Source organism: Triturus cristatus, chromosome 1_1, assembly GCF_964204655.1.
Source record: "Triturus cristatus chromosome 1_1, aTriCri1.1, whole genome shotgun sequence".
Classification (NCBI taxonomy): Eukaryota; Metazoa; Chordata; class Amphibia; order Caudata; family Salamandridae; genus Triturus; species Triturus cristatus.
The window spans coordinates 992,330,639-992,353,845 of record NC_140579.1 but is presented as its reverse complement, the minus strand read 5'-3'; the positions used below and the strand labels follow the sequence as shown (position 1 = coordinate 992,353,845).

The 23,207-nt window shown below is 48.2% G+C and overlaps 1 protein-coding gene across 3 annotated transcripts in view; it reads left to right on the top strand.

Annotated features, from left to right (window-relative positions):
- Window positions 1-23,207, top strand: part of LOC146871423 (sodium channel protein type 4 subunit alpha-like) — a 1,828,482-nt gene that overhangs the window by 1,018,261 nt on the left and 787,014 nt on the right. For all 3 annotated transcript variants that reach the window (XM_085651070.1, XM_085651071.1, XM_085651069.1), the window contains one exon: window positions 174-347. In XM_085651070.1, the coding sequence (XP_085507196.1) occupies window positions 174-347 (174 nt within the window). The remainder of the gene's footprint in view (window positions 1-173; window positions 348-23,207) is intronic.

The following is a 23,207-nucleotide window of genomic DNA, read 5'->3' as shown; positions in this document are numbered from 1 at the left end:
CACGTGCGAAGTTAGTTTTCTTTATACCAAATCAAACTATTTTAAAGTATTCTGCAAGCACAAAAACCTGAAGATGTGAATCTTATTCACAAGCGAGATATTTTCACTTCACCTATATTGACCCTAAATATATCTATATCGCCTACTATTTTATGTCTGCTTGCTTTTGGCAGGTCTTTACAGGAATCTTCGCAGCTGAAATGGTTTTCAAGATCATTGCTTTGGACCCTTACTACTACTTTCAGACAGGCTGGAACATCTTTGATAGCATCATCGTCACACTCAGTTTGGTGGAGCTGGGACTTGCCAATGTGCAGGGATTGTCCGTTCTGAGGTCTTTCCGTCTGGTAGGTACTCCTGAAACTTTACCCAAGTTTAGTTTAGTTTGGTACATTGATTTGAGACCAATAATAATAATTGTCTCAAGTATTGCATTGGACGTACGATATCAATAGCATTTACAATATGTGTGTAAACAGTAGATCACGTGTTGAATTCTTAGCAAAGCATGGTTAAAAATAATTAGAGGACATCCTAGCAGAATACTGTATGATTGAAATGACAACTGCTAAAAATGCAACGGATGGTTGGAAAAATGCAAGTTAGATTAATTGGCTTTGCCAATGCTCATTTCAATTGGGCAACCTTCAGTAGCCGGCTTGAAGGCAGGGAAGCCTGTGCTTCACAATTTAATTATTACTCTTCGTGTTTGCATGTTGCCTGAGGAGAGGCCTCATAGATAGTGCACAGGATATAAGGTGTTTGCTTCTGTTGACCCCCATTCCGCATGTCTACAATGTTTAAACCATCCTCCCCTGTTGGCACCACCCAGCTGTGCGCAATGACCACTACACATTTTCGAATGGTCATTTATTGTGTGTGCAAAAGAGAAGGCTAGAGCCAGAGGAAAGTAATGAAGAAGCCATGCGCCATCAACAGACAAAGAGGGCTCAGGACTGGGGTAGTTTTCTGCAAGTTAATAGATCAACAGATTTGCAGTTCATATAATGCAATCTACATGGATGTTCCCCCCAGGGGCTTGGGATGGGCATCCTATTTGTATTGGACGATCCTCTTCATACAGTTAAATTTTGAGCTCAGCACTACTTGGGTCATATTCTTGCATCCATCTCTCCTTTCCTGAAAGTAATACGTTTGTCCTATTGTATTTTTTGAAGCACTTTATAATGCATTCCAGCCCTTTCTAAGTGCTGTAAATAACAGGTTTTAGTGTCAGCAAATTTAAAGCTACTCAATTTGCCAACCTCTGTAGAAGGAAAGGCTCAGGTGGCTTTGCCAGAGCTGTACTCTCTGACCTATAGATAACAGCAAAAACACAAGGAGATGATGGACTGAGTGCTGAAACTTTTCAAACACTCACCCCCAGTCACAGATCTGGGTTGAATCCATCATCATTCTTTAGCTCACTTCCCCACCCCAGTTCAGACATAGCTATATGCAAATCAGTCTTGTCCCTGTGCCTCATGGGAACAGTCCAGCCCGAACTGCCAAGTCATGTCTTCCCGGGACCAGAAACAAGCATACTGGGACTTCTTTACAGCACCTGTCCGCTGTAAGCATTTGACTCACTGAGTGATCTTACCTCCTTAAAGCTGTGCATTCCATTTGCTTATAACAAATTATCGTTTAATCGTTTTTTTTTAATGAATGTATGTCAACATGGCTGTTGTGTGCTATAATCGTACACCATCTGAAAGAGACACGTTAGTGATAGATTGCTTACCTTATAATATCCCCAGGCGTCAGACTGGATCCGGAAAGTTTTTTGTCAGCAGTACCCCTGTGCGTCGGTGGTCATCGTCGTGCGGCTCGTCAGAGCTACTTAGACGCGCCCACGCGCGTTGACGTCAGCTCTTTCTTTTTCCGCGCCAGCAAACGCAGATCTGAGAGAGCGCGGTACTCCTAGTCATTTTATGACTTGTTTTCTGAGACTTGTTTTGCTTGTTTGACGAGTACTCGACTTCTGGAGCAGTAGGGACGCTCGGGTCTCAGTCCTGTTGTGACAGTCGTCGGTACATGTCGGCAGAGAACCCGCATGTCGTGTGTCTCTTCTGCTTCGGGCACATCCATCACCCCGAGACGTGCCCCAGTTGTCGGGCCATGGTGCCGAAGACTTGCGGGAGCGTTCCCGACAGTTCTTTGAGGCCCGGCAATTGCTCCGTGCCACTCGGAGACCCGCGCCCATGGGCGGTCGAGGGGCCGGTCGCAAAGCCTACACCATCGTTCATTGGCATCGGGGTCAGGTAAGTCAAAGCGCCATACCAGGTCGAAGACACGGCGTCGCTCTTCGCCTACCCCTTCCGCGCGGCCCTACGCGACTCCGGAAGGAATGCAAGTGTTCCTATCAGCCATGGGCCGGTTATTTACCCCTTCGGGTCCCTCCGGAGCGCCTTCAGGCCCCGTGGAACCCTTGGGTGGTTCTGCCCCCGTGCCGCCGCCTTTGGCCCTGGCAACGCCGGCAAGATACCCTGGGACGCTGTTGGCTCTGGCCTCTCCCCCGCCATTGGCTCCTGGCCTCGGGCCCGCGTATGGCTCCGGCCTCGCCGCTGGCTTGGGCCTCGGTGCCGCCGCTGGCTTCAGCCTCGGCGCCGCCGCTGGCTTCAGCCTCGGCGTCGCCGGCTGGCTTCCAGCCTCGGCGCCGCCGGCTGGCTTCCGGCCTCGGCGCCGCCGCTGGTTCCGGCCTCAGCGCCGCCGTCGCCTCCACGGCTGGACTATGATGAGCTTGGATTGACCTATTGTCCACCAATTCCTAGCCCGGGAGAGGCAATTGTCTCCTTTTCCCCGTCCTACTTGTCCTTCTCGGCCTCTTACGCGGCTGACGGCAAAGACTGGGAGGTGTCTGGGGACCGTCAGGCAGCTCAGTGTGAGGATGCGCCCCACTAGGATGCCACTGTGGAGGATCTGAGCGATCTGAATTTCTCGCCACGCCCCGGTCTGAGAAGTTGGCCTGATGTATGATGTCACTAGTTCTAGTGTACACCTTATATCAGTCCAAACAACCCTTATGGTGATTGGTTGTAAAGTCACCTTATAGACCAGCTATCCTAGTGGTAGCATGGACAAGAGCAGTCTTAGGCTAAACTCTGAATGGCATGTGAAGCCAGCTGTGATACCATATATAATCCCTTGAATACCAAATGAAAGGACACCACAACAGATATATATATATAAAATAAAGTGTATTTATTCTAGTCAAACCCTCAGCACTCTTTATGAGATTCGAGGTAAGTACAACACAGTCTTATTCAAGCATACATTAAGTCACACAGGTAAGTAATACAGTTAGGCCCTAGGGGCCACGCAAACCATATACTAAAGAAGTGGTATAAGGACCACTGTCACGGAAATAGAATAGGCCTAGGCCTAGGGAATCGCTGGGGCTACACTACACTACCAACAGTTAGGAAGTGGGGGGCCCACGGGATTCAGGTGCAGAGTGGAAACACTCACGCGTAATGCGTATAATCGATAGAAATAGTACAGTTCTGAAATAAGCAGTTTTAGGACACTTCTGGAGTAGCTAGAAAGTCGAGACTCGGAAACTAGACCCTAGGATAGTCACTACCCTTGTGAGCACCGAAGTACCCAAGTTACCTAGCCCACGGGCTGCGGGTGCATAGGTGTGAACTTGCGTCGGGTTTCGTCGTGGACTTCTATGGATGCCTGAAGGAAAGTTGCTGACAGGCAGTCAGTGCAGAGTGTCCGGTGGATCCCAAGGCCGGGATCAAGAAGGAAGGGTACCCGCAAGCAGAAGGGACAGAGTCAAGGTCACTAGCCAGTGACCACGTGGAACCAGGAAGGAACCAGGCGATGTCGTGAAGATTGCAGGTGAAGTGGTGAAGCTTGTTGCAGCAGCCACGGGTACCAGGAGACGTCGAGGACGACCAGGACCAGGAGGCAAGCTGTCCCACGAAGTCGGCGGCGTCGAAGTCGAACTAGGACTCACCAAGCCTTGGCAAGCGGAACCCACGAAGAATGGAGGACTTGCTTCTGGTGCAGACCAGGAAGGTCTGGGGTGCTTCTCTTTTGCAGAGGGGCGGGAGCCAGTCTGGAGGAGCCAAACCAGCAGTGAAGATTCAAAGGTGTGTCGTCACAAAGGCCGCTAGCCAATGGGCAAGCAACCGGACAGACGCGGCAAGCAGGAAAATGCAGAAGGGCCCCACGCAGGACTCGTGGAGTGTGGGGGGCTGATCTTCAGTGCAGATGGTGCTTGGGGTTGGGGCTTCTCAATCCCCGGTGCACAACTTCGAGGGTACCTCAGAAGCTGCGCTGGAAGATACTCGCCACTTTTCCCAGGTAGCCGGTCCCACGTCTCTCGTCGCCTCCACGGATCTCAGCTCGGCTGTGGATGTGGATCAGTGTCGGAGAAGTCTGGAAGTCAAGGCTCTGGTCGGGCTCTGCAGTCGGTCCCTCGTAGAACTTCAGCAAAGCAAAGGGTAAGTCTCTTGATGGTGCCTGTTTGCACAGGGTAGCCACTCCTTGGCCACAAGGGAGATTCTTCAGTCTTCTTCTTTCGTCGAACGTCGAAGGTCCAGAGTTTCTGTTCAAGTTGCAGGTTCAGGATAATCTAATCTCCTGGGACCCAGCTACCACTCTTATACTAATCTGGGGGGCTGGGTTGCCTGCTAGGTCACGCCTTATGGGTGGGACCTGGGAGGGGGGTGGTTACACCCCCTTCCCTTTGTCCAGTTTCGCGCCAGGACTGGGGCTGGTGTGCCCCAGCACCGGTTTGAACTGGACTATGCATGGGACACCTTGTGTGCCCCAGGCAGTGTCTCGTTTCATTCATCCCTCCCTGCCCAAATACACTAAGGCCTGTCTGGGGTGGTGCTCGCACCTCCCCAGGCAGGACACCTATTGTCCAAGCCTACCGTGCCGGGATCACTCCCAGCAGCAGGAGGTCAGACTTGTGTCGTGGCAGCAGCATCCATTTTGTGATGCTGGGGCTCTGGTTAACTTTAACCGGGTAAGTAGGTTTCAACATGTCTTCTCCCTCTAGAAGGGAGGGATAATATCCTCATCCCCAGAAATGGGATGGGGGTATTATTCCAAAGTGTTAGACACCTTACACGACATGTTTTGATAAAGCCAAACCATAGTTACCATAACCGTTTAAGATTATAAGGCACTTTAAGAGTATATGGTAGGCTATATCATAGAACAGCTGTAAGGACATGGTTCCGAAAGCTGCAGACAGGCTCAGCTCATGCTAGAGCACCATCTCACATGTTACCAAGCACTCTGCCTCCAGGATTGTTAAGGCCTGCCATAGGAGTGGCTGATAGGTACACATGTGTCTATATATAAGATAGGTATAGGAATACTACACCTAATCAAGGGGTGATTACACGACCTTGCCCCAGCTGAGTGATCAGCCAGTTGTGTCATAATGGAAGGCCAGGCCAGGGGTGGCATAATACATGCTGCAGCCCCTGGCAGGCCTAGGGTACACCTATGCCCTGGGTACATAAGTTACACTGTACAGGGGCCAATAAGGTGATCCTATCCAAATGGGTTATGCACCTAAAGTACATAGTATTAATTTAGAGAGAGAACAGCAGGGCTGTGGGTCTGATTAGCAGGCCCACAGCCACATCTAAGTCGAAAACCAGTAAAGCAAACGCAAAAAGTGGGGGTGAACATAGAAAGCAGACCCTACTCTCCTACACAACCCCCCCCCCCCCCAAACTTAGGGACATTAAACTAACCTTGACCAGTTGAGTCTTCATGTTCTAAGTGGAAATATCTGGAGAGTCCATCTGCATTGGCATGGTCAGTCCCAGGTCTATGTTCCACTGTGAAGTCCATCCCCTGTAGGGAAATGGACCACCTAAGAAGTTTGGGATTTTCACCCTTCATCTGATTAGCCACAAGAGGGGCTTATGGTCTGTCTGAATTTTGAAGTGAGTGCCAAACAAGTATGGCCTCAGCTTTTTCAGGGCCCAAACCACAGCAAAGGCCTCCCTCTCAATAGCTGACCAACGTTTCTCTCTAGGGGTCAGCCTTCTACTTATAAAAGCAATGGGCTGGTGTTGACCATCTATATTAAGTTGTGAAAGAACAGCTCCCACACCCAACTCAGAAGCATCTGTCTGGACAATGAACTCTTTGGAGTAGTCTGGACTTTTCAGAATAGGTGCACTGCACATGGCCTGCTTCAGGTCATCAAATGCTTTTTGACAGCTTACTGTCCACTGAACTTTCTTTGGCATTTTCTTGGAGGTCAAGTCATTAAGTGGTGTCACAATGGACCCATAGTTCTTAACAAACTTTCTGTAGTACCCAGTCAGGCCCAAGAAAGCTCTGACCTGAGTCTGGGTAGTTGGAGGAGTCCAGTCCTTTATGGTCTGGATCTTGCTCTCCAGTGGTTGAACCTGACCCCTACCAACTAGGTGGCCCAGGTATACAACCTTGCTCTGCCCTATCTGGCACTTAGTGGCCTTGATATTGAGGCCTGCCTTTTGCAGGGCCTCTAAAACATTCCTCAGGTGGACCAGGTGATCCTCCCAGGTGGAGCTAAAGACAGCAATATCATCAAGATAAGCTGTACAGTAGTCATCCAACCCAGTAAGGACTTGATTCACCAACCTTTGGAAAGTGGCAGGGGCATTCTTCAAACCAAAGGGCATTACCACAAATTGATAATGTCCTCCTGGGGTCGATAAAGCAGTTTTGGCCTTTGCATTCTCAGCTAGTCTGATTTGCCAGTAGCCTGCTGTCAGGTCAAATGTGCTCAAAAACTTAGCAGCTGCCAGTCTGTCAATGAGCTCATCTGCCCTAGGTATTGGGTGGGCATCTGTCCTAGTGACAGCATTGAGACCTCTGTAATCCACGCAAAACCTCATTTCTCTCTTACCATCTTGGGTGTGAGGCTTTGGCACAAGGACTACAGGACTAGCCCAAGGGCTCTCTGAAGGTTCAATGACTCCCAGCTCCAAAATCTTTTGTACCTCAACTTTTATGCAGTCGCTGACATGGTCAGGTTGCCTGTAGATTTTACTCTTCACAGGCAGACTGTCACCAGTGTCCACCTCATGGGTGCACCAGTTTGTCTGACTTGGGGTCAGAGAGAACATATGTCTGTAGGATTGCAGAACTTGTCTGCAGTCCTGTTGCTGATGGACAGTGAGGCTGTCAGAAAAGACCACACCATCAACTGAGCCATCATCAGGGTTCTGAGTCAACAGGTCTGGGAGAGGGTCACTCTCTTCCTCCTGCCCCTCATCTGTAGCCATGAGTAAGCCCATGTCTGCCCTGTCAACATATGCCTTCAATCTGTTGACATGAAGCACCCTGTGGGGGCTTCTGGGAGTCCCAAGGTCCACCAAGTAGGTGACTTCTCCCTTTTTCTCAACAATAGTGTGGGGTCCAGACCATTTGTCTTGGAGTGCTGCTGGGGCCACTGGCTCCAACACCCACACTTTCTGCCCTGGCTGGTAAACAGTCAGCACAGCCTTTTGGTCATGCCAAGCTTTTTGGAGTTCTTGGCTTGCCTCAAGGTTTTTAGAAGCCTTCTTCATATACTCTGCCATCCTGGAGCGGAGACCAAGTACATAATCCACTATATCAAGTTTGGGTTGTCTGAGAGGTCTCTCCCATCCTTCCCTTACTAAACATAGGGGTCCTCTTACAGGATGCCCAAACAAAAGCTCAAAAGGGCTGTAGCCAACCCCCTTTTGTGGGACCTCTCTGTAAGCAAACAGAAGGCAGGGTAAAAGGATGTCCCATCTTCGCCTAAGCTTGTCTGGTAAACCTTTTATCATTCCCTTTAGGGTCTTGTTGAATCTCTCAACAAGCCCATTGCACTGTGGGTGATAGGGTGTGGTGAACTTGTAGTTCACACCACACTCCTTCCACATTGCAGTCAAATATCCTGACATGAAGTTGGCACCTCTGTCAGAAATGACCTCCTTTGGAAAGCCCACTCTGGAGAATACTCCAAGTAGGGCCCTTGCCACAACAGGAGCTGTTGTGGTCCTCAGGGGAATAGCTTCTGGATACCTGGTGGCATGGTCCACTATCACCAGTATGAATCTGTGCCCAGATGCTGTTTGTGGGTCCATTGGTCCTACAATATCTATGCCCACTCTTTCAAAGGGAACCCCCACCACAGGTAGTGGTATGAGGGGGGCCTTTGTGGTGCCACCTGATTTGCCACTGGCTTGGCAGGTGACACAGGAGCGACAAAACTCCTTGGTATCTTCTGACATATGAGGCCAGTGAAAGTGAGGGACAAGCCTGTCCCAAGTCTTGTTCTGGCCTAAGTGTCCTGCAAGGGGAATATCATGGGCCAAGGTAAGAAGGAAGCCTCTGATCTTCAGTGGTATGACCAACCTCCTGGATGCACCAGGCTTGGGGTCTCTAGCCTCTGAATACAGCAGCCCTTCATCCCAATACACTCTATGGGTACCTTGAGCATTCCCTGCAGCCTCAGCAGCAGCCTGCTGTCTGAGGGGTTCAAGAGAGGGGCAGTCTAAGTGTGCCTGCCTCAGATCTGCCCTTGAAGGTCCCCCTGTCCCAAGAAACTCAACCTCATCAGGTTCAAGTTCTTCTAGGACAGTTCCTTCAGGGCTCTCAGAATCATCCTCCTGTGAGGGCTGATCCAGTGCCTGAGGCAGGGGGGAAGGCACAGCCTTTACCCTACTGCTCTTTCTCTTGGATTGTGACTGGTCCATAGTTTCAGGATCCAGCACTTGTTCAGTGGTGCACTTTTTGGCCTGTGACCTGGTCACAGCAAGGACATGTGCATCTATCCCCAGCATTTCTGCATGGGTCCTATACTCCACTTCAGACCAAACTGAAGTTTCAAGATCATTGCCCAGTAAACACTCTACGGGAAGGTCTGAACTAACAACAACTTTCTTGAGGCCAGTTACCCCTCCCCAGGAGAAGTTAACAATAGCCACACTATGGGATGTAGTGGCATTGCTAGCGTTGGTCACTAGGTAATTCTCACCTAGTATGATCTGTCCAGGGTCCACAAAGGCAGGTGTCACCATTGTGACACTAGCCCCAGTGTCCCTGTAGGCCTGAGCCATTCTTTGGTTGATAAAAGGAGTCTATCTGTACTTGCCCAGGTTACTGGGGCCTACAGTAGAGGACAAAGCTAAGTCCCCATCACAGATCAGAACAGCCTGAGTAGGTATTCTGACTAGGCCAGAATCCTCCTCAGTTCCCAGGGTTAACCCTACTACACTCTTTTGCTGGGAACCACCACTTACAGCTGAACTAGGGGGTACAGTTGCCTTAGGGGCAATGGTGGCTGGGGGCTTATCCTTTTTGGTGCACTCACTAAACCAATGTGAGTTGGACTTACAATAGTTGCACCATGGTTTCTTTTGGCCATCTTTCTTTTTATCCTTTTTGGGACCACCCTCCCCCTGAGCCTTTTGGGGGCCTGGTGAAAATTTCTGGTCTTTTTGTTTCTGATCATTACCCTTCTGGTCTGCCGTTTTCTGATCACCGCCCTGGTTCTGGTTTTTCTGCTTAACTCTAGTCCTGACCCATCTATCTGCCTTCTTTCCCAATTCTTGGGGAGAAGTCAGATCAGAATCAATCAGGTGTTGATGCAGTAGCTGGTTTTGACAGTTGTTAAGGATTTGTTCTCTCATGATCAAATTATACAATCCTGTATAGTCCTTAACCTTACTTCCCACTAGCCAGCCTTCCAGAGCCTTAGTGGCACAATCTACAAAGTCAGTCCAGTCCTGAGTCTGTGTCTTCTGGGAATCCCTGAACAACAACCTGTATTGTTCAGTGGTTAGGCCAAACCCATCAATTAGAGCACTCTTCAGGACAGTGTAATTGTCTGCCTCCTCATCACTAACTGTGAGGAGCTTGTCTCTACCTTTCTCAGAGAAGGAGAGCCACAAGATAGCTGCCCACTGACTTTGGGGTACCTGCTGTACTTTGCAAGCCCTCTCCAAAGCAGTTATCCATTTGTGGATGTCATCCCCACACTTGTAGGGAGGGACAATCTTGCTCAGGTTTCTATTATCATAGTGCCTGTCTCTATCCTTAGGGATATTGCTGCCACCAGTGGGTTCTAACCCACTTAACTTTTGCTCTCTAGCCAGAGCAAGCTTCTCTTTGGCAAGGGCAAGTTCTTCCCTCTCAATCCTTAGATTAGCTTCCCTCATTCTGGCTTCATGCTCTTTTCTCTGGGGGGAAGTCATTCCCCTTTGAGAAGAGGCATTAGAGATGCTAGAGACATGGGAGTGGATGGATTCCCTTGAAGGGGATCTGTCTCTCCTGCTTCTCTGGTTAAGCCCACTTGGGGGTCCGTATGGGGGGACCCCATGCAAACTCCCATGTAAGCTTAGGTTAGCCTGACTAAGTCTTCCTACTTGGCCCTGGCTGTCTACCTCTTCATCTGAAGTCCCCTCTGACTCATCTGTGACGGGTAGACCCTCCCTTGTACCTAGGGTACCAGCCTGTGAGGCCCTAAGAGCATCATATTCCTCTAGGATCTGCACTAGCTGAAGGAGGGTAGGGTTTGCACCCTGTTTTAACTTTCTGGACGTACACAATTGTCTCATCTCCTGAAAAGTTAGGGTATCATATCTAGAGGGGATCTTTCTCAGATCTGCCCCTCCTGAGAGAGAATCTCCTTGATCTCCTCCCAGAGACATGATCTAGTGAGGGTGTGGTGTGTGCACCTACCTACACTAGTTGTTTCTACTAAACCTCTCTAGTAGTTGTAGTCAGGGTGTGTTAATCCCCTCAACCTACAACAACTAAGTCCAGTAGGACTTAAGTATTATAATCTATGTTATATGTACCTAAACAATATCTGTGTGATCTTTCAATTTAGTATCCCAAGATTACAATGGTATTACAACAGCAAGCTCAGATCCCAACCGCTGCTCACCAATGTGAGAAGTTGGCCTGATGTATGATGTCACTAGTTCTAGTGTACACCTTATATCAGTCCAAACAACCCTTATGGTGATTGGTTGTAAAGTCAACCTTATAGACCAGCTATCCTAGTGGTAGCATGGACAAGAGCAGTCTTAGGCTAAACTCTGAATGGCATGTGAAGCCAGCTGTGATACCATATATAGGGCCATATGTACGTAGCATAATACCGGTCGGTAACGGCCGATTTTCGGTACTTATACCGTTACCGACCGGTATTTAGGCTTTTGACATGTAGGGGGCTCATTTCTGTATTCGGTAATTTACCGAATCGGTAAAATTACCGAATCGGTAATTTTACCGATTCAGTAAATACCGAATACAGAAATGAGATGTAGGGGGAGTGTGTGGTGGGTGTGGGGAGTCGTTATTTACCACCAACTGAAAGTTGGTGGTAAATGACAAATGACTCAGTTAATGCATTTTTAAGCCCTTAGATGTGTGCAATGTGGCAGACACACATGCCCTCAGGGCATGTATGTGTGCCACATGTGCACACATGCAGAAATCAGGGGTGCAACAGGGTTTCAATGTGACACCCTGCCACCCTTGATTAAGCTCCCCCCATTACCGATTCGGTATTTACCGATTCGGTAATGGTAACTGGCTTCCCATTGATTCCTATGGGCCTCCTGGCCCATAGGAATCAATGAGATACAGGTTGCCATTACCGAATCGGTAAATACCGACTCTAAAATACCGACACTTACCGATTCGGTATTTTTTTACCTACATTACATTTACCGATTCATAAATACCGAATCGGTAACATTCGGTATTTATGAAGTGGTAAATGTAATTTACCTACATAAGGCCCATAATCCCTTGAATACCAAATGAAAGGACACCACAACAGATATACATATAAAATAAAGTGTATTTATTCTAGTCAAACACTCAGCACTCTTTATGAGATTCAAGGTAAGTACAACACAGTCTTATTTAAGCATACATTAAGTCACACAGGTAAGTAATACAGTTAGGCCCTAGGGCCACGCAAACCATATACTAAAGAAGTGGTATAAGGACCACTGTCACGGAAATAGGATAGGCCTAGGCCTAGGGAATCGCTGGGGCTACACTACACTACCAACAGTTAGGAAGTGGGAGGCCCAAGGGATTCAGGTGCAGAGTGGAAACACTCACGCGTAATGCGTATAATCGATAGAAATAGTACAGTTTTGAAATAAGCAGTTTTAGGACACTTCTGGAGTAGCTAGAAAGTCGAGACTCGGAAACTAGACCCTAGGATAGTCACTACCCTTGTGAGCACCGAAGTACCCAAGTTACCTAGCCCACGGGCTGCGGGTGCATAGGTGTGAACTTGCGTCGGGTTTCGTCGTGGACTTCTATGGATGCCTGAAGGAAAGTTGCTGACAGGCAGTCAGTGCAGAGTGTCCGGTGGATCCCAAGGCCGGGATTAAGAAGGAAGGGTACCTGCAAGCAGAAGGGACAGAGTCAAGGTCACTAGCCAGTGACCACGTGGAACCAGGAAGGAACCAGGCGATGTCGTGAAGATTGCAGGTGAAGAGGTGAAGCTTGTCGCAGCAGCCACAGGTACCAGGAGACGTTGAGGACGACCAGGACCAGGGGGCGAGCTGTCCCATGAAGGCTCTTGCTGTCGGCGGCGTCGAAGTCGAACTAGGACTCACCAAGCCTTGGCAAGTGGAACCCACGAAGAATGGAGGACTTGCTTCTGGGAAGGTCTGGGGTGCTTCTCTTTTGCAGAGGAGCGGGAGCCAGTCTGGAGGAGCCAAACCAGCAGTGAAGATTCGAAGGTGTGTCGTCGCAAAGGCCGCTAGCCAACGGGCAAACAACAGGACAGACGCGGCAAGCACGAAAATGCAGAAGGGCCCCACGCAGGACTCGTGGAGTGTGGGGGGCTGATCTTCGGTGCAAATGGGGCTTGGGGTTGGGGCTTCTCAATCCCCGGTGCACAACTTCGAGGGAACCTCAGAAGCTGCGCTGGAAGATACTCGCCACTTTTCCCAGGTAGCTGGTCCCACGTCTCTCGTCGCCTCCACGGATCTCAGCTCGGCTGTGGATGTGGATCAGGGTCGGAGAAGTCTGGAAGTCAAGGCTCTGGTCAGGCTCTGCAGTCGGTCCCTCGTAGAACTTCAGCAAAGCAAAGGGTAAGTCTCTTGATGGTGCCTGTTTGCACAGGGTAGCCACTCCTTGGCCACAAGGGGGATTCTCCAGTCTTCTTCTTTCGTCGAATGTCGAAGGTCCAGAGTTTCTGTTCAAGTTGCAGGTTCAGGATGATCTAATCTCCTGGGGCCCAGCTGCCACTCTTATACTAATCTGGGGGGCTGGGTTGCCTGCTAGGTCACGCCTTATGGGTGGGACCTGGGAGGGGGGTGGTTACACCCCCTTCCCTTTGTCAAGTTTTGCGCCAGGACTGGGGCTGGTGTGCCCCAGCACCGGTTTGAACTGGACTATGCATGGGACACCTTGTGTGCCCCAGGCAGTGTCTCGTTTCATTCATCCCTCCCTGCCCCAATACACTAAGGCCTGTCTGGGGTGGTGCTCGCACCTCCCAAGGCAGGAAACCCATTGTCCAAGCCTCCCGTGCCGGGATCACTCCCAGCAGCAGGAGGTCAGACTTGTGTCGTGGCAGCAGCATCCATTTTGTGATGCTGGGGCTCTGGTTAACTTTAACCGGGTAAGTAGGTTTCAACATGTCTTCTCCCTCTAGAAGGGAGGGATAATATCCTCATCCCCAGAAATGGGATGGGGGTATTATTCCAAAGTGTTAGATACCTTACACGACATGTTTTGATAAAGCCAAACCATAGTTACCATAACCGTTTAAGATTATAATGTACTTTAAGAGTATATGGTAGGCTATATCATAGAACAGCTACAAGGACATGGTTCCGAAAGCTGCAGACAGGCTCAGCTCATGCTAGAGCACCATCTCACATGTTACCAAGCACTCTGCCTCCAGGATTGTTAAGGCCTGCCATAGGAGTGGCTGATAAGTACACATGTGTCTATATAGAGGATAGGTATAGGAATACTACACCTAAGCAAGGAGTGATTACACGACCTTGCCCCAGCTGAGTGATTAGCCAGTTGTGTCATAATGGAAGGCCAGGCCAGGGGTGGCATAATACATGCTGCTGCCCCTGGTAGGCCTAGGGTACACCTATGCCCTGGGTACCTAAGGTACACTGTAGAGGGGCCAATAAGGTGATCCTATCCAAATGGGTTATGCACCTAAAGTACATAGTATTTATTTAGAGAGAGAACAGCAGGGCTGTGGGTCTGATTAGCAGGCCCACAGCCACATCTAAGTCGAAAACCAATAAAGCAAAAGCAAAAAGTGGGGGTGAACATAGAAAGCAGACCCTACTCTCCTACAAGCGGGTTCTAAAATTCTACCTAGATAAGACTAAGGCTGTCAGGAAATCTGACCAATTGTTTGTAAACTATGGTGCTGTCCGCACAGGTTTTGCTGCATCTAAACGTTCCATTGCTAGGTGGATTGTGTCAGGCATTAAATTGGCTTACCAACTGGCTCAGAAGCCATTGGTCGCTCTACCTAAAGCGCATTCCACAAGAGGGAAAGCGGCTACTGCTGCTTTTCTCAATAATGTCCCACTCTCTGAGATCTGCAAAGCAGCCACTTGGAGATCTGTCCATACATTTACGAGGCATTATTGTCTGGACTCGGACACCAGAGCAGACACTCAAGTAGGACAAGCCTCCTTGAGGAATCTGTTCAATAACTGATTTTTTCAATGGTTATACTCCATGTATAGTGCAGTTCTCATTTGCCTGCAGGTGGAAGGTGGGCTTGCTATTCTATTCAGTGCTTATGACTATTGATGAGGATCCCCTGGAAGAGAAGGATAAGTTACTTACCTGTAATCCTAGTTCTCTTCCAGGGGTATCCTCATCAAAGTCATAAGCAACCCACCCGCCTCCCCAGGCAAATGAGAGGACTGTATTATTAAACATGGAAGAAGTATATCTTTGGGTTTAGGACTACGGTCCCGCAAAGAACAACTGACCCAACTGTCACCCCTGAGGCATGATGGGATGTTGGAGTCAGGGCTGCCTTAAAGGCACGGTGCCAGTTTTTACCTGTACAAGGCTTTTCAGTCTCTATGGTATTGTATTGCAATGCAGCCTGCAGGCTAACAATGTTTTGTGGATCTGTGTTTTGCACAGTGTTCTCTTTTCTTTATCATGAGTTTTTACCTCATTAAAAAAAAAAGAAAAAAAAGAGATTTAGGTGTATTATTATACCTATGGTGGATTAGTGGATATTTGTGTCTACATTGTCTAGCCTTCTATGGGGGCTGCATTTGCTTGGAAAAAATAATATATGTTTATACATATACAGTGCTGTATATATATGTTTTTCATATATAATTTTATTATTTCCGGGGTCCCCGCACATGGGCGGGAATATTCAGTGCTTATGACTTTGATGAGGATACCCCTGGAAGAGAACTAGGATTACAGGTAAGTAACTTATCCGTCCCTCCTATGGGTGGGACCAGGGAGGGGGGTGGTTACACCCCCTTCCCTTTGTCCAGTTTCGCGCCAGGACTGGGGCTGGAGTGCCCCAGCGCCGGTTTGAACCGGACTATGCATGGGACACCTTCTGTGCCTCAGGCAGTGTCTCGTTTCTTTCATCCCTCCCTGCCCCAATACACTAAGCCCTGTCTAGGGTGGTGCTAGCACCTCCCAAGGCAGGAAACCTATTGTCCAAGCCTCCCTTGCTGGAAGGACTCCCAGCAGCAGGAGGTCAGACTTGTGTCTGTGGCAGCAGCATCCATTTTGTGACGCTGGGGCTCTGGTTAACTTTAACCGGGTAGTAGGTCTTCAACATGTCTTCTCCCTCTAGAAGGGAGGAATACTATCCTCATTGCCAGAAATGGTGTGGGGGTAGTATTCCAAAGTGTTAGACACTTTACACGACATGTTTTGATAAAGCCAAACCATAGTTACCATAACCGCGAGGATTATAAGGCACTTTAAGAGTATATGGTAGGCGGTAGCATAGAACAGCTATAAGGACATGGTTCCGAAAGCTGCAGACAGGCTCAGCTCATGCTAGAGCACCATCTCACATGTTACCAAGCACTCTGCCTTCAGGATTGTTAAGGCCTGCCATAGGAGTGACTGAAAGGTTACCCATGTGTCTATATATAAGGTAGGTATAGGAATACTATACCTAAGCAAGGGGTGATTACACGACCTTGCCCCAGCTGAGTGATCAGCAAGTTGTGTCATGATGGGAGGCCAGCCAGGGGTGGCATAATACATGCTGCAGCCCCTGGTAGGCCTAGGGTACACCTATGCCCTGGGTACCTAAGGTACACTGTACAGGGCCCTATAAGGTGATCCTTACCAATTGGGTTATGTACCTAAAGTACATAGTATGAATTTAGAGAGAGAACAGCTGGGCTGTGGGTCTGATTAGCAGGCCCACAGTCACATCTAAGTCGAAAACCAGTGAAGCAAAAGCAAAAAGTGGGGGTGACCATAGGAAGCAGACCCTACTCTCCTACAGTGATACATAACAACAATTAGCGAAACATTATATCACCAGTCATAGTTCACAAAAGAAGCAGCTACTAGGACATCCTTTACCATCCACATTGTGTAACCAATTTAAGAAGCTGCTACCCACGGGCAAAAAAAACATTAGATCCAGTAGTGAGACTGGGGGAAACTTAATTAAATGCGAAAGTCCCTGTGTTGTGTAATGCCGATGCGTTTCGATTGCCAAGGTGGTTTGCGGGATTCTCTTCAGGGCGTGGACTGGTTTATCTAAGGAACAAAGGGTGGGCATGAATTATAGATGAGGAAAGACTCTAAACTTCCCAATTACTCAAAATAGGGGGTAATTTTCTGAAAAGTACCTGTCTAAAAAGAGAAATAAGTGTGCACATTGCAGGCGAGAAGAGGCAAGTTAAAATGTAGATTGCACGATCTAGAATAAAAACGGATCCACCATCAGTCATGTACAGGGTTTGGTGAATGTTAATATTTTGTAACTGAAAGAACAAGAAAAGGCACTTACTTGCGCCATTCGGGCGGTGCTTTTGCTAAAGATATCGGAATGCTTGCTGCCGGTTAATTGGAAGACTAGTTGGGCTTAGGAAGGGCGATCAAAAAATAGAGATGAGTGCTACTTCAATAGAGTGTCTGATTAGGTACATTGTGGCTTTGTGGGCAAGAGACAACACTTACTTTCGCCATGCTGGCAATGTTTTCGTTAATGCTTCCTTTCAGATCTCAGTTGGTTTAATAATTGCCAATAGCCGGGCGTGTAACTTGGACGGGGCCGCTCCGCTGCTTAATTCATGAAGCGGTAAAGACGGTTGCTACCTTTAAAGTTCACACAGAAACGGACTGCATCGCATCTCTCTGTGAAAACAGAAAAGGACGTGTCAACGTGCTTCTTATTCTGTAAAAAGATTTTGCACGCCTGTGTTGTGAAAAGTTTGCATAGTCTTACTTGTAATCGGCTGTGCCAGTCGTCTAATGGTGTCTTATTCCCTGTTTCTCAATCAAACGCTTCCGGGTCACAGGAAGTTTAAAGAGTGACCTGGTCCCATTGCATTATGGTTAAGTGAGTTTGTGAAGTTATGAAAAGTAAACTGTGCAACAAGTAAATCTTATCCAAAGAGAGGATAGATCATATATATCTTTTTCAAGGTTTGTGTGTACATTGGTGTTAAAATGTATATTTCCAAAGATTGTTTGAATCATGGTGCAAACAGGAAATTCAAGACCGGGACTGGAACTGTTTTAACATCTACCCATTTCTGGCAGTTCATTCAGTCCTTTAGTGGTGCTGTTGAAACGAGCTATCATGTAGGTTTCTTTTCTTAACAGTGAAGCCTCAGTGTCACCCCCTCTTGGTGATGGTTTGATGACAGATAGCACAGTTCATTTAAACTTAAGTTGGTGGTGATTGGAGTCAATGAAGTGATTCACCATGGGTGCTGTTACAACTTTATTTGTTATCCTTGAACGGTGCTGCGCTACGCGCTGACGAATCTCTTGCCTAGTTTTACCAATGTAAATTCTTGGGCAGGGACAAACAGTTGCATAAATTATGTTTTTTGTCTTGCAGTCGTAGAACTGTTTCCTTGTCCACTTAATGTTGTCGTGTATAAAGTCAGTACCAACTATCGTGTTACTGCTTTTTGTGCAGATTCCACATTTATGGTGGCCGTCAATGGCTTCATATTAAACAGTGTTCTTAGGTCTTTTTTTCTACTGTAAGGGGGTAAGTCTGCTCTTACAATTCTTTGTCCAAGGCTCATATTCTTCTTCATAGCGATGAGAGGGACATCAATCACAAGATCAGAATTCTGTGTAAGGTGCCAATTCTTTTGTATAATTGACCGGAATGCATTTGTGTGTGGTCCACATGCCGTTTGAATGCATGTTTCAGCAGTTTTTTGGGGTGGAAACTGCAATAGTGCAGAATGACAGTCTTGTCTGTCACCTGTTTGTGAATCATAGTAGCCAGTTTGTTCTGATGGGGAAAGACTTCCACGCCTAAAAATGTTAGTGTTGTTCGGCTCTCAGTTAAGGTGAATTGGATGTCTGGATGTCATGGTTGAGCCACTAGTGGAAGTTGTTTAATTCTGACTCGGTACCACTCCAGAGGCACCAAACATCATCAATGTATCGATACCATTGGGCAAGATTCTTCTTGAATGGGTTGTTGTTATAGATAAATTTGTCCTCGTACCTAGCCATATAAAGTACGGCCATCTCTGGAGCAAAGGGATAACCCATGGCTGTCCCTTTGATTTGCCAGTAGAATGTTTCCTCAAACCTGAAGAAATTTTTCTTGAGGGCCACTTCAGCTAGTTGTAGGATGAAACTCGTGGGAACTATGTGTGGTCGTGTTCTGGCTTCTGAAAAGAATTCCATTGCTTCCAGTGCTTCATCTTGTGGAATCGGGGTGTACGGTGAAACCACATCAAAGGAGACAAGCCATTGCTGCGATTGGTCATAAAGGGTATCTTTGACTTTATTAATAAACTCCATGGTGCCCTGTAGATACAAAAGGACCTCAGGTAAAAACTCTTTGAGGAATGTGTCCACGTATTTAGAGATGGGTTCCAGTATCGAGTCACACCCTGATACTATTGGTCTCCCCGGGGTTCAGGTAATTGCTTATGGATTTTTGGTAGGAAGTAAATGACTGGAGTACTTGGATATCTCTTAATCAAAAACCATACTCCGTCCCGACAATCCCTTGTTCAAAGCCCACCTTGACTATTTGGCTTATTTGTTCCATAAGTTCACATGAAGGATCCTCTTGGGTCGGTCTGTAGCAGGATGTCCTTTGTTTAAATACATCGCTTTTGGTCACACAACCACTGCTCCCCCTTTATCGGCCTGTTTAATGACTATAGAGTTATCCAGTTTTAGGGTATCTTTCATAGATTCACATGCCTGAATCATTCCCCCGTCGTCGGGATGGGAGTCCCCGGTACATAAATAAAGTAATGTCTCAGTAGACCTATAGAGTAATAGGCCAAAGGCCTCACCTTAGTAACATATCCACGTCCTTTTGTAAAAAAGGACCACACTTTGGAGAGTAGCCAATCAGCTATCACCACCCTCTAGAACCTTCCTGGAAGGAGCTCTAGTCCCTCAGATTTTCTACCTCACGTCGTGCTAAGGGAGTCTCCACTGAGCTCTGCTCATCATTCCTAATTTCTGGATTACCAGTGTATCTCGCTTCGACTTTCCATTTTCTGGGTGAAGTTCTTCAGTTCCTCATGGCAGACACTCCGAAGAAGGGCCTTTTCAGGTCTTGTGCTTCCTGTGGTAAAAAGACTTCATGTGGACGATCAACACAAAGACTGTCTCTACTGCCTTTATCCGAACCACTCTTCAAAGGACTGTAAGGTATGTCGTACCTTTTCCTCCAAGACCTTTAAAGATCGTGAGTGGCGCCTCTTAATTTGGCTGCAGAGGCTTAAAGATACAGTATTGTCTTCTGAGGAAAGTGAGGGCTCGTCCATCTCTTCACAGTCCTCTCTGCCCTTCGTCGCAGCCACCTCAGAAGAAGGCGCATAAAAAGTCTTCAGAGGTCCTTCCTAAGACTCTTCCAGCAAAGGTTTCTCCTCAGGAAGTTCTTCATGCCTTCAAAAAGCCTTCTTCCACCCTGTCGACGACGGCCTCGTCGACGGTGGCTTCAACGACGAGGAAATTTCCATCGACGGCATTGCATGTCACCTCGTCGACTACAACAGTTTCCACTGCTGTCGCGTCTCATTCCCTATCAACATCGACGACGACAAGTCCATCGTCAACGGCCGGTAGGTCTGTCTCGTCAACGCTGAAAATTAAAAAGACATCGTCGACGTCCAAGCTGCCGTCGACGCTGCGATCGCCGACGATGGCGTCGACGACAACACCGTCGACGAAGACTGTCCCGTCGACATCTACATCATCGTCGACGAGGACTCCGTCGCCAACGGCTCCGTCGCCGAAACCTTCATAGTCGACGACACCGTCGACGACGGCACCTCAATCTACTATGATGCCCGTCCACACTTCACCGTCGACGACTATGCCATCGACGGGCTCGTCGACGACAGCAGATTCTGCCATACAAAGTACGTATGTGCACCTAAAAATCACCAAACGTGCACTGACACCAGCCCTGACCTACCCTAGTAGAGTCCAGCTCTTGCCTCCAGCACATCTTTTAGAGGAAGAAGACTCGGACGATGAAAGTATGTTCCGAACGGCGACAAGTCCATCACAACTGCACGTTAAATACCAAGACAGTTCTGATTACGAAGATCAAGGGCAGGAAGATCAGGCGGTTTCTCCTGAAGAATACCATCCACCTCCCATGGTTTGTCTGCCTGCTTCCCTGGTCTCTGACCTACAGTTCCTCATTTTGGACTATAAGCAGAGGTTTCCAACGTCTGCACCATCTCCGCTTCCGGTTGTGCCTCCAACACCACGGCCACGACCTCTTCCATTGAATTTACAGTCTGAGCCTGTCACTTCACCACCTCCTCTTTCTACAGATGATAAAGAGAAGGCGGATCATGAAGAAGGGGAACTTCAAGATTCCCAATCTAATCGGTACGAGTGGGATGATTACATACTTCCCTGTCCAGCTTCTCCCGTTCCTACCACAGCTGACTCGCCTCCGGAGGACATTGGAGGCTTTCACAATATCGTGGAGAGAGCGGCGCAGCGCTTCCAAATACTTTGCCCTCACACCAATAGGATTGTTTCCTCTACGATTTTAAAGAGCCTTTTAAGAAGTCCGTTAGGTCTATCCCTATTATTGACTACATATGGGAACAGGGCGTTAAGATCATGCAGAACCCCTTCCTCGGTACCTCCAGTATTGCCTCGTCTGGATAAGAAATATAAAGCTCCAGATACTGTTCCGGCTTGCCTGACCGGCCATCCGAAACCGGACTCAGTCATTACTCAAGCTGCTCAGCGGAAATCAAAAAATCCTTCCGCTCTGCTGACTGCTCCTCCGGACAAAGAGGGTAGGCGGCTGGGCAATATTGGCAAATGCTTTTCGTCCATGTCTGCATTGACAGTGTGTGCATCCAATTCCTTGGCACTGTTAGGACGTTATAACCAGCAGATGTGGGCAGATATTGCTCCATACCTTGCGTCCTTGCCGGCGGAGTCAAAAGAAGAGGCGAAGAAAATCTCACCGGAGGGCGAGAGATCTGCCTCCGAAATTATAGACTGTGCGATGGATATCGCCTCTAACCGGATTTCGCCAACTCGCGGGCGCAGCTCTACTACGGCGCCAGGGTTGGTTGAAGGCGACTTCCTTCAGACCGGAAGTGCAAACCAAAGTCTTGGACATGCCATACGATGGCCAGCTTCTTTTTGGGACACACATAGACGAAGCTCTGCAAGGTATTAAAAAGGATACCGTCACGGCCACAGCTTTGGGTACCCTACAATTCCAGAACCCCTCTTTTCGAGGCTCAAGAGGGAGAGGTCAAACATCTACCAGAGGGGATTTCCAACACCGATCTTCCTTCTCTTCCACTCAGCAATATCGGCCTCAATACCAACAGCGTCACCAGCACACCACCTACACTAAATCTTCCTTTCGTGGCAAAGGAGGGCGACAGAAAGACGCTGCTCGGCGACAATGACTTCACACTACCGCCAGTCTCCAACTCCTCTCTGCCCTCCAAAGTTTCTGAAAAATTGGAAGCAAATAACAACGGACCATTGGGTCCTGCAATTAGTTCAATTCGGACATTCACTGGAACTCATCCAAATTCCTCCCCGACCTATGCTCCACAAAAATGTGCGTGCTCTGCTCCTGGAGGTTGCACTTATGCTCCAGAAGGGAGCTATAGAGAGAGTTCTCCCACGTCAAAAGGGAAAGGGATTTTACCCCTGATTTTTCCTCATACGCAAAAAAGAGAAAAAATGAAGACCGATATTGGACTTGAGAAATCTAAACAAATTTGTTTCGTACGGTCACCATCAAGGAAGTACTACAGCTCCTCAAAGCGACTACATGGTGTCTTTAGACCTTCTGGACGTCTATTTTAACATCCCGATCCACCACAACCACAAAAAAATTCTGAGATTCGAGGTGGCGGGCAGGCATTACCAATTTTGTGTCCTGCCGTTCGGACTCAAATCGGCGCCATGCATTTTTTACAAAATGTCTTTCTCCGGTGGCTGCATACCTCCAACAACAACACCATCAAGTCTTTCCGTATCTGGACGACTGGCTCGTCAAAGCACCCTCTCTAGCAGGCGCGCTACAAAGGAAGGAGTTTCTGTCACAGGAGCGCAAAGACAAACTTCTTTCCTTGGCGCTTCGCATACGTTCCAAAAAGACTCTTTCTTTGCGCCTCTTCAAATCCCTGCCCGGGATGATGTCCTCCTGCATCCTGCTAGTTCCACACTGTCGCCTTCACATGCGACCTCTTCAAGAATCGCTTTCAGCTCAATGGGTCCGATGTACGAGGTCCTTCGACAATGTCATCCAGGTGACCCCTCTGATGAAATTGGCTCTAAGGTGGTGGATTTGCCCTCAGAACCTTTCTCAAGGTTTGCCTTTCTTGCTTCCTACTTCTCCACATATCATCACAACGGATGCGTCTCTGGAGGGCTGGGGAGCTTTCCTCCAATAAATCCAGATAACCGGCAAATGGTCCCTTTCCGAAAGGAAACTCCACATAAATCTTCTGGCGCTCCGAGCAGTGTATCTCGCTCTTTTGGCATTCATTCCGCGAATCCGGAACTCTCTAGTGCTTGTA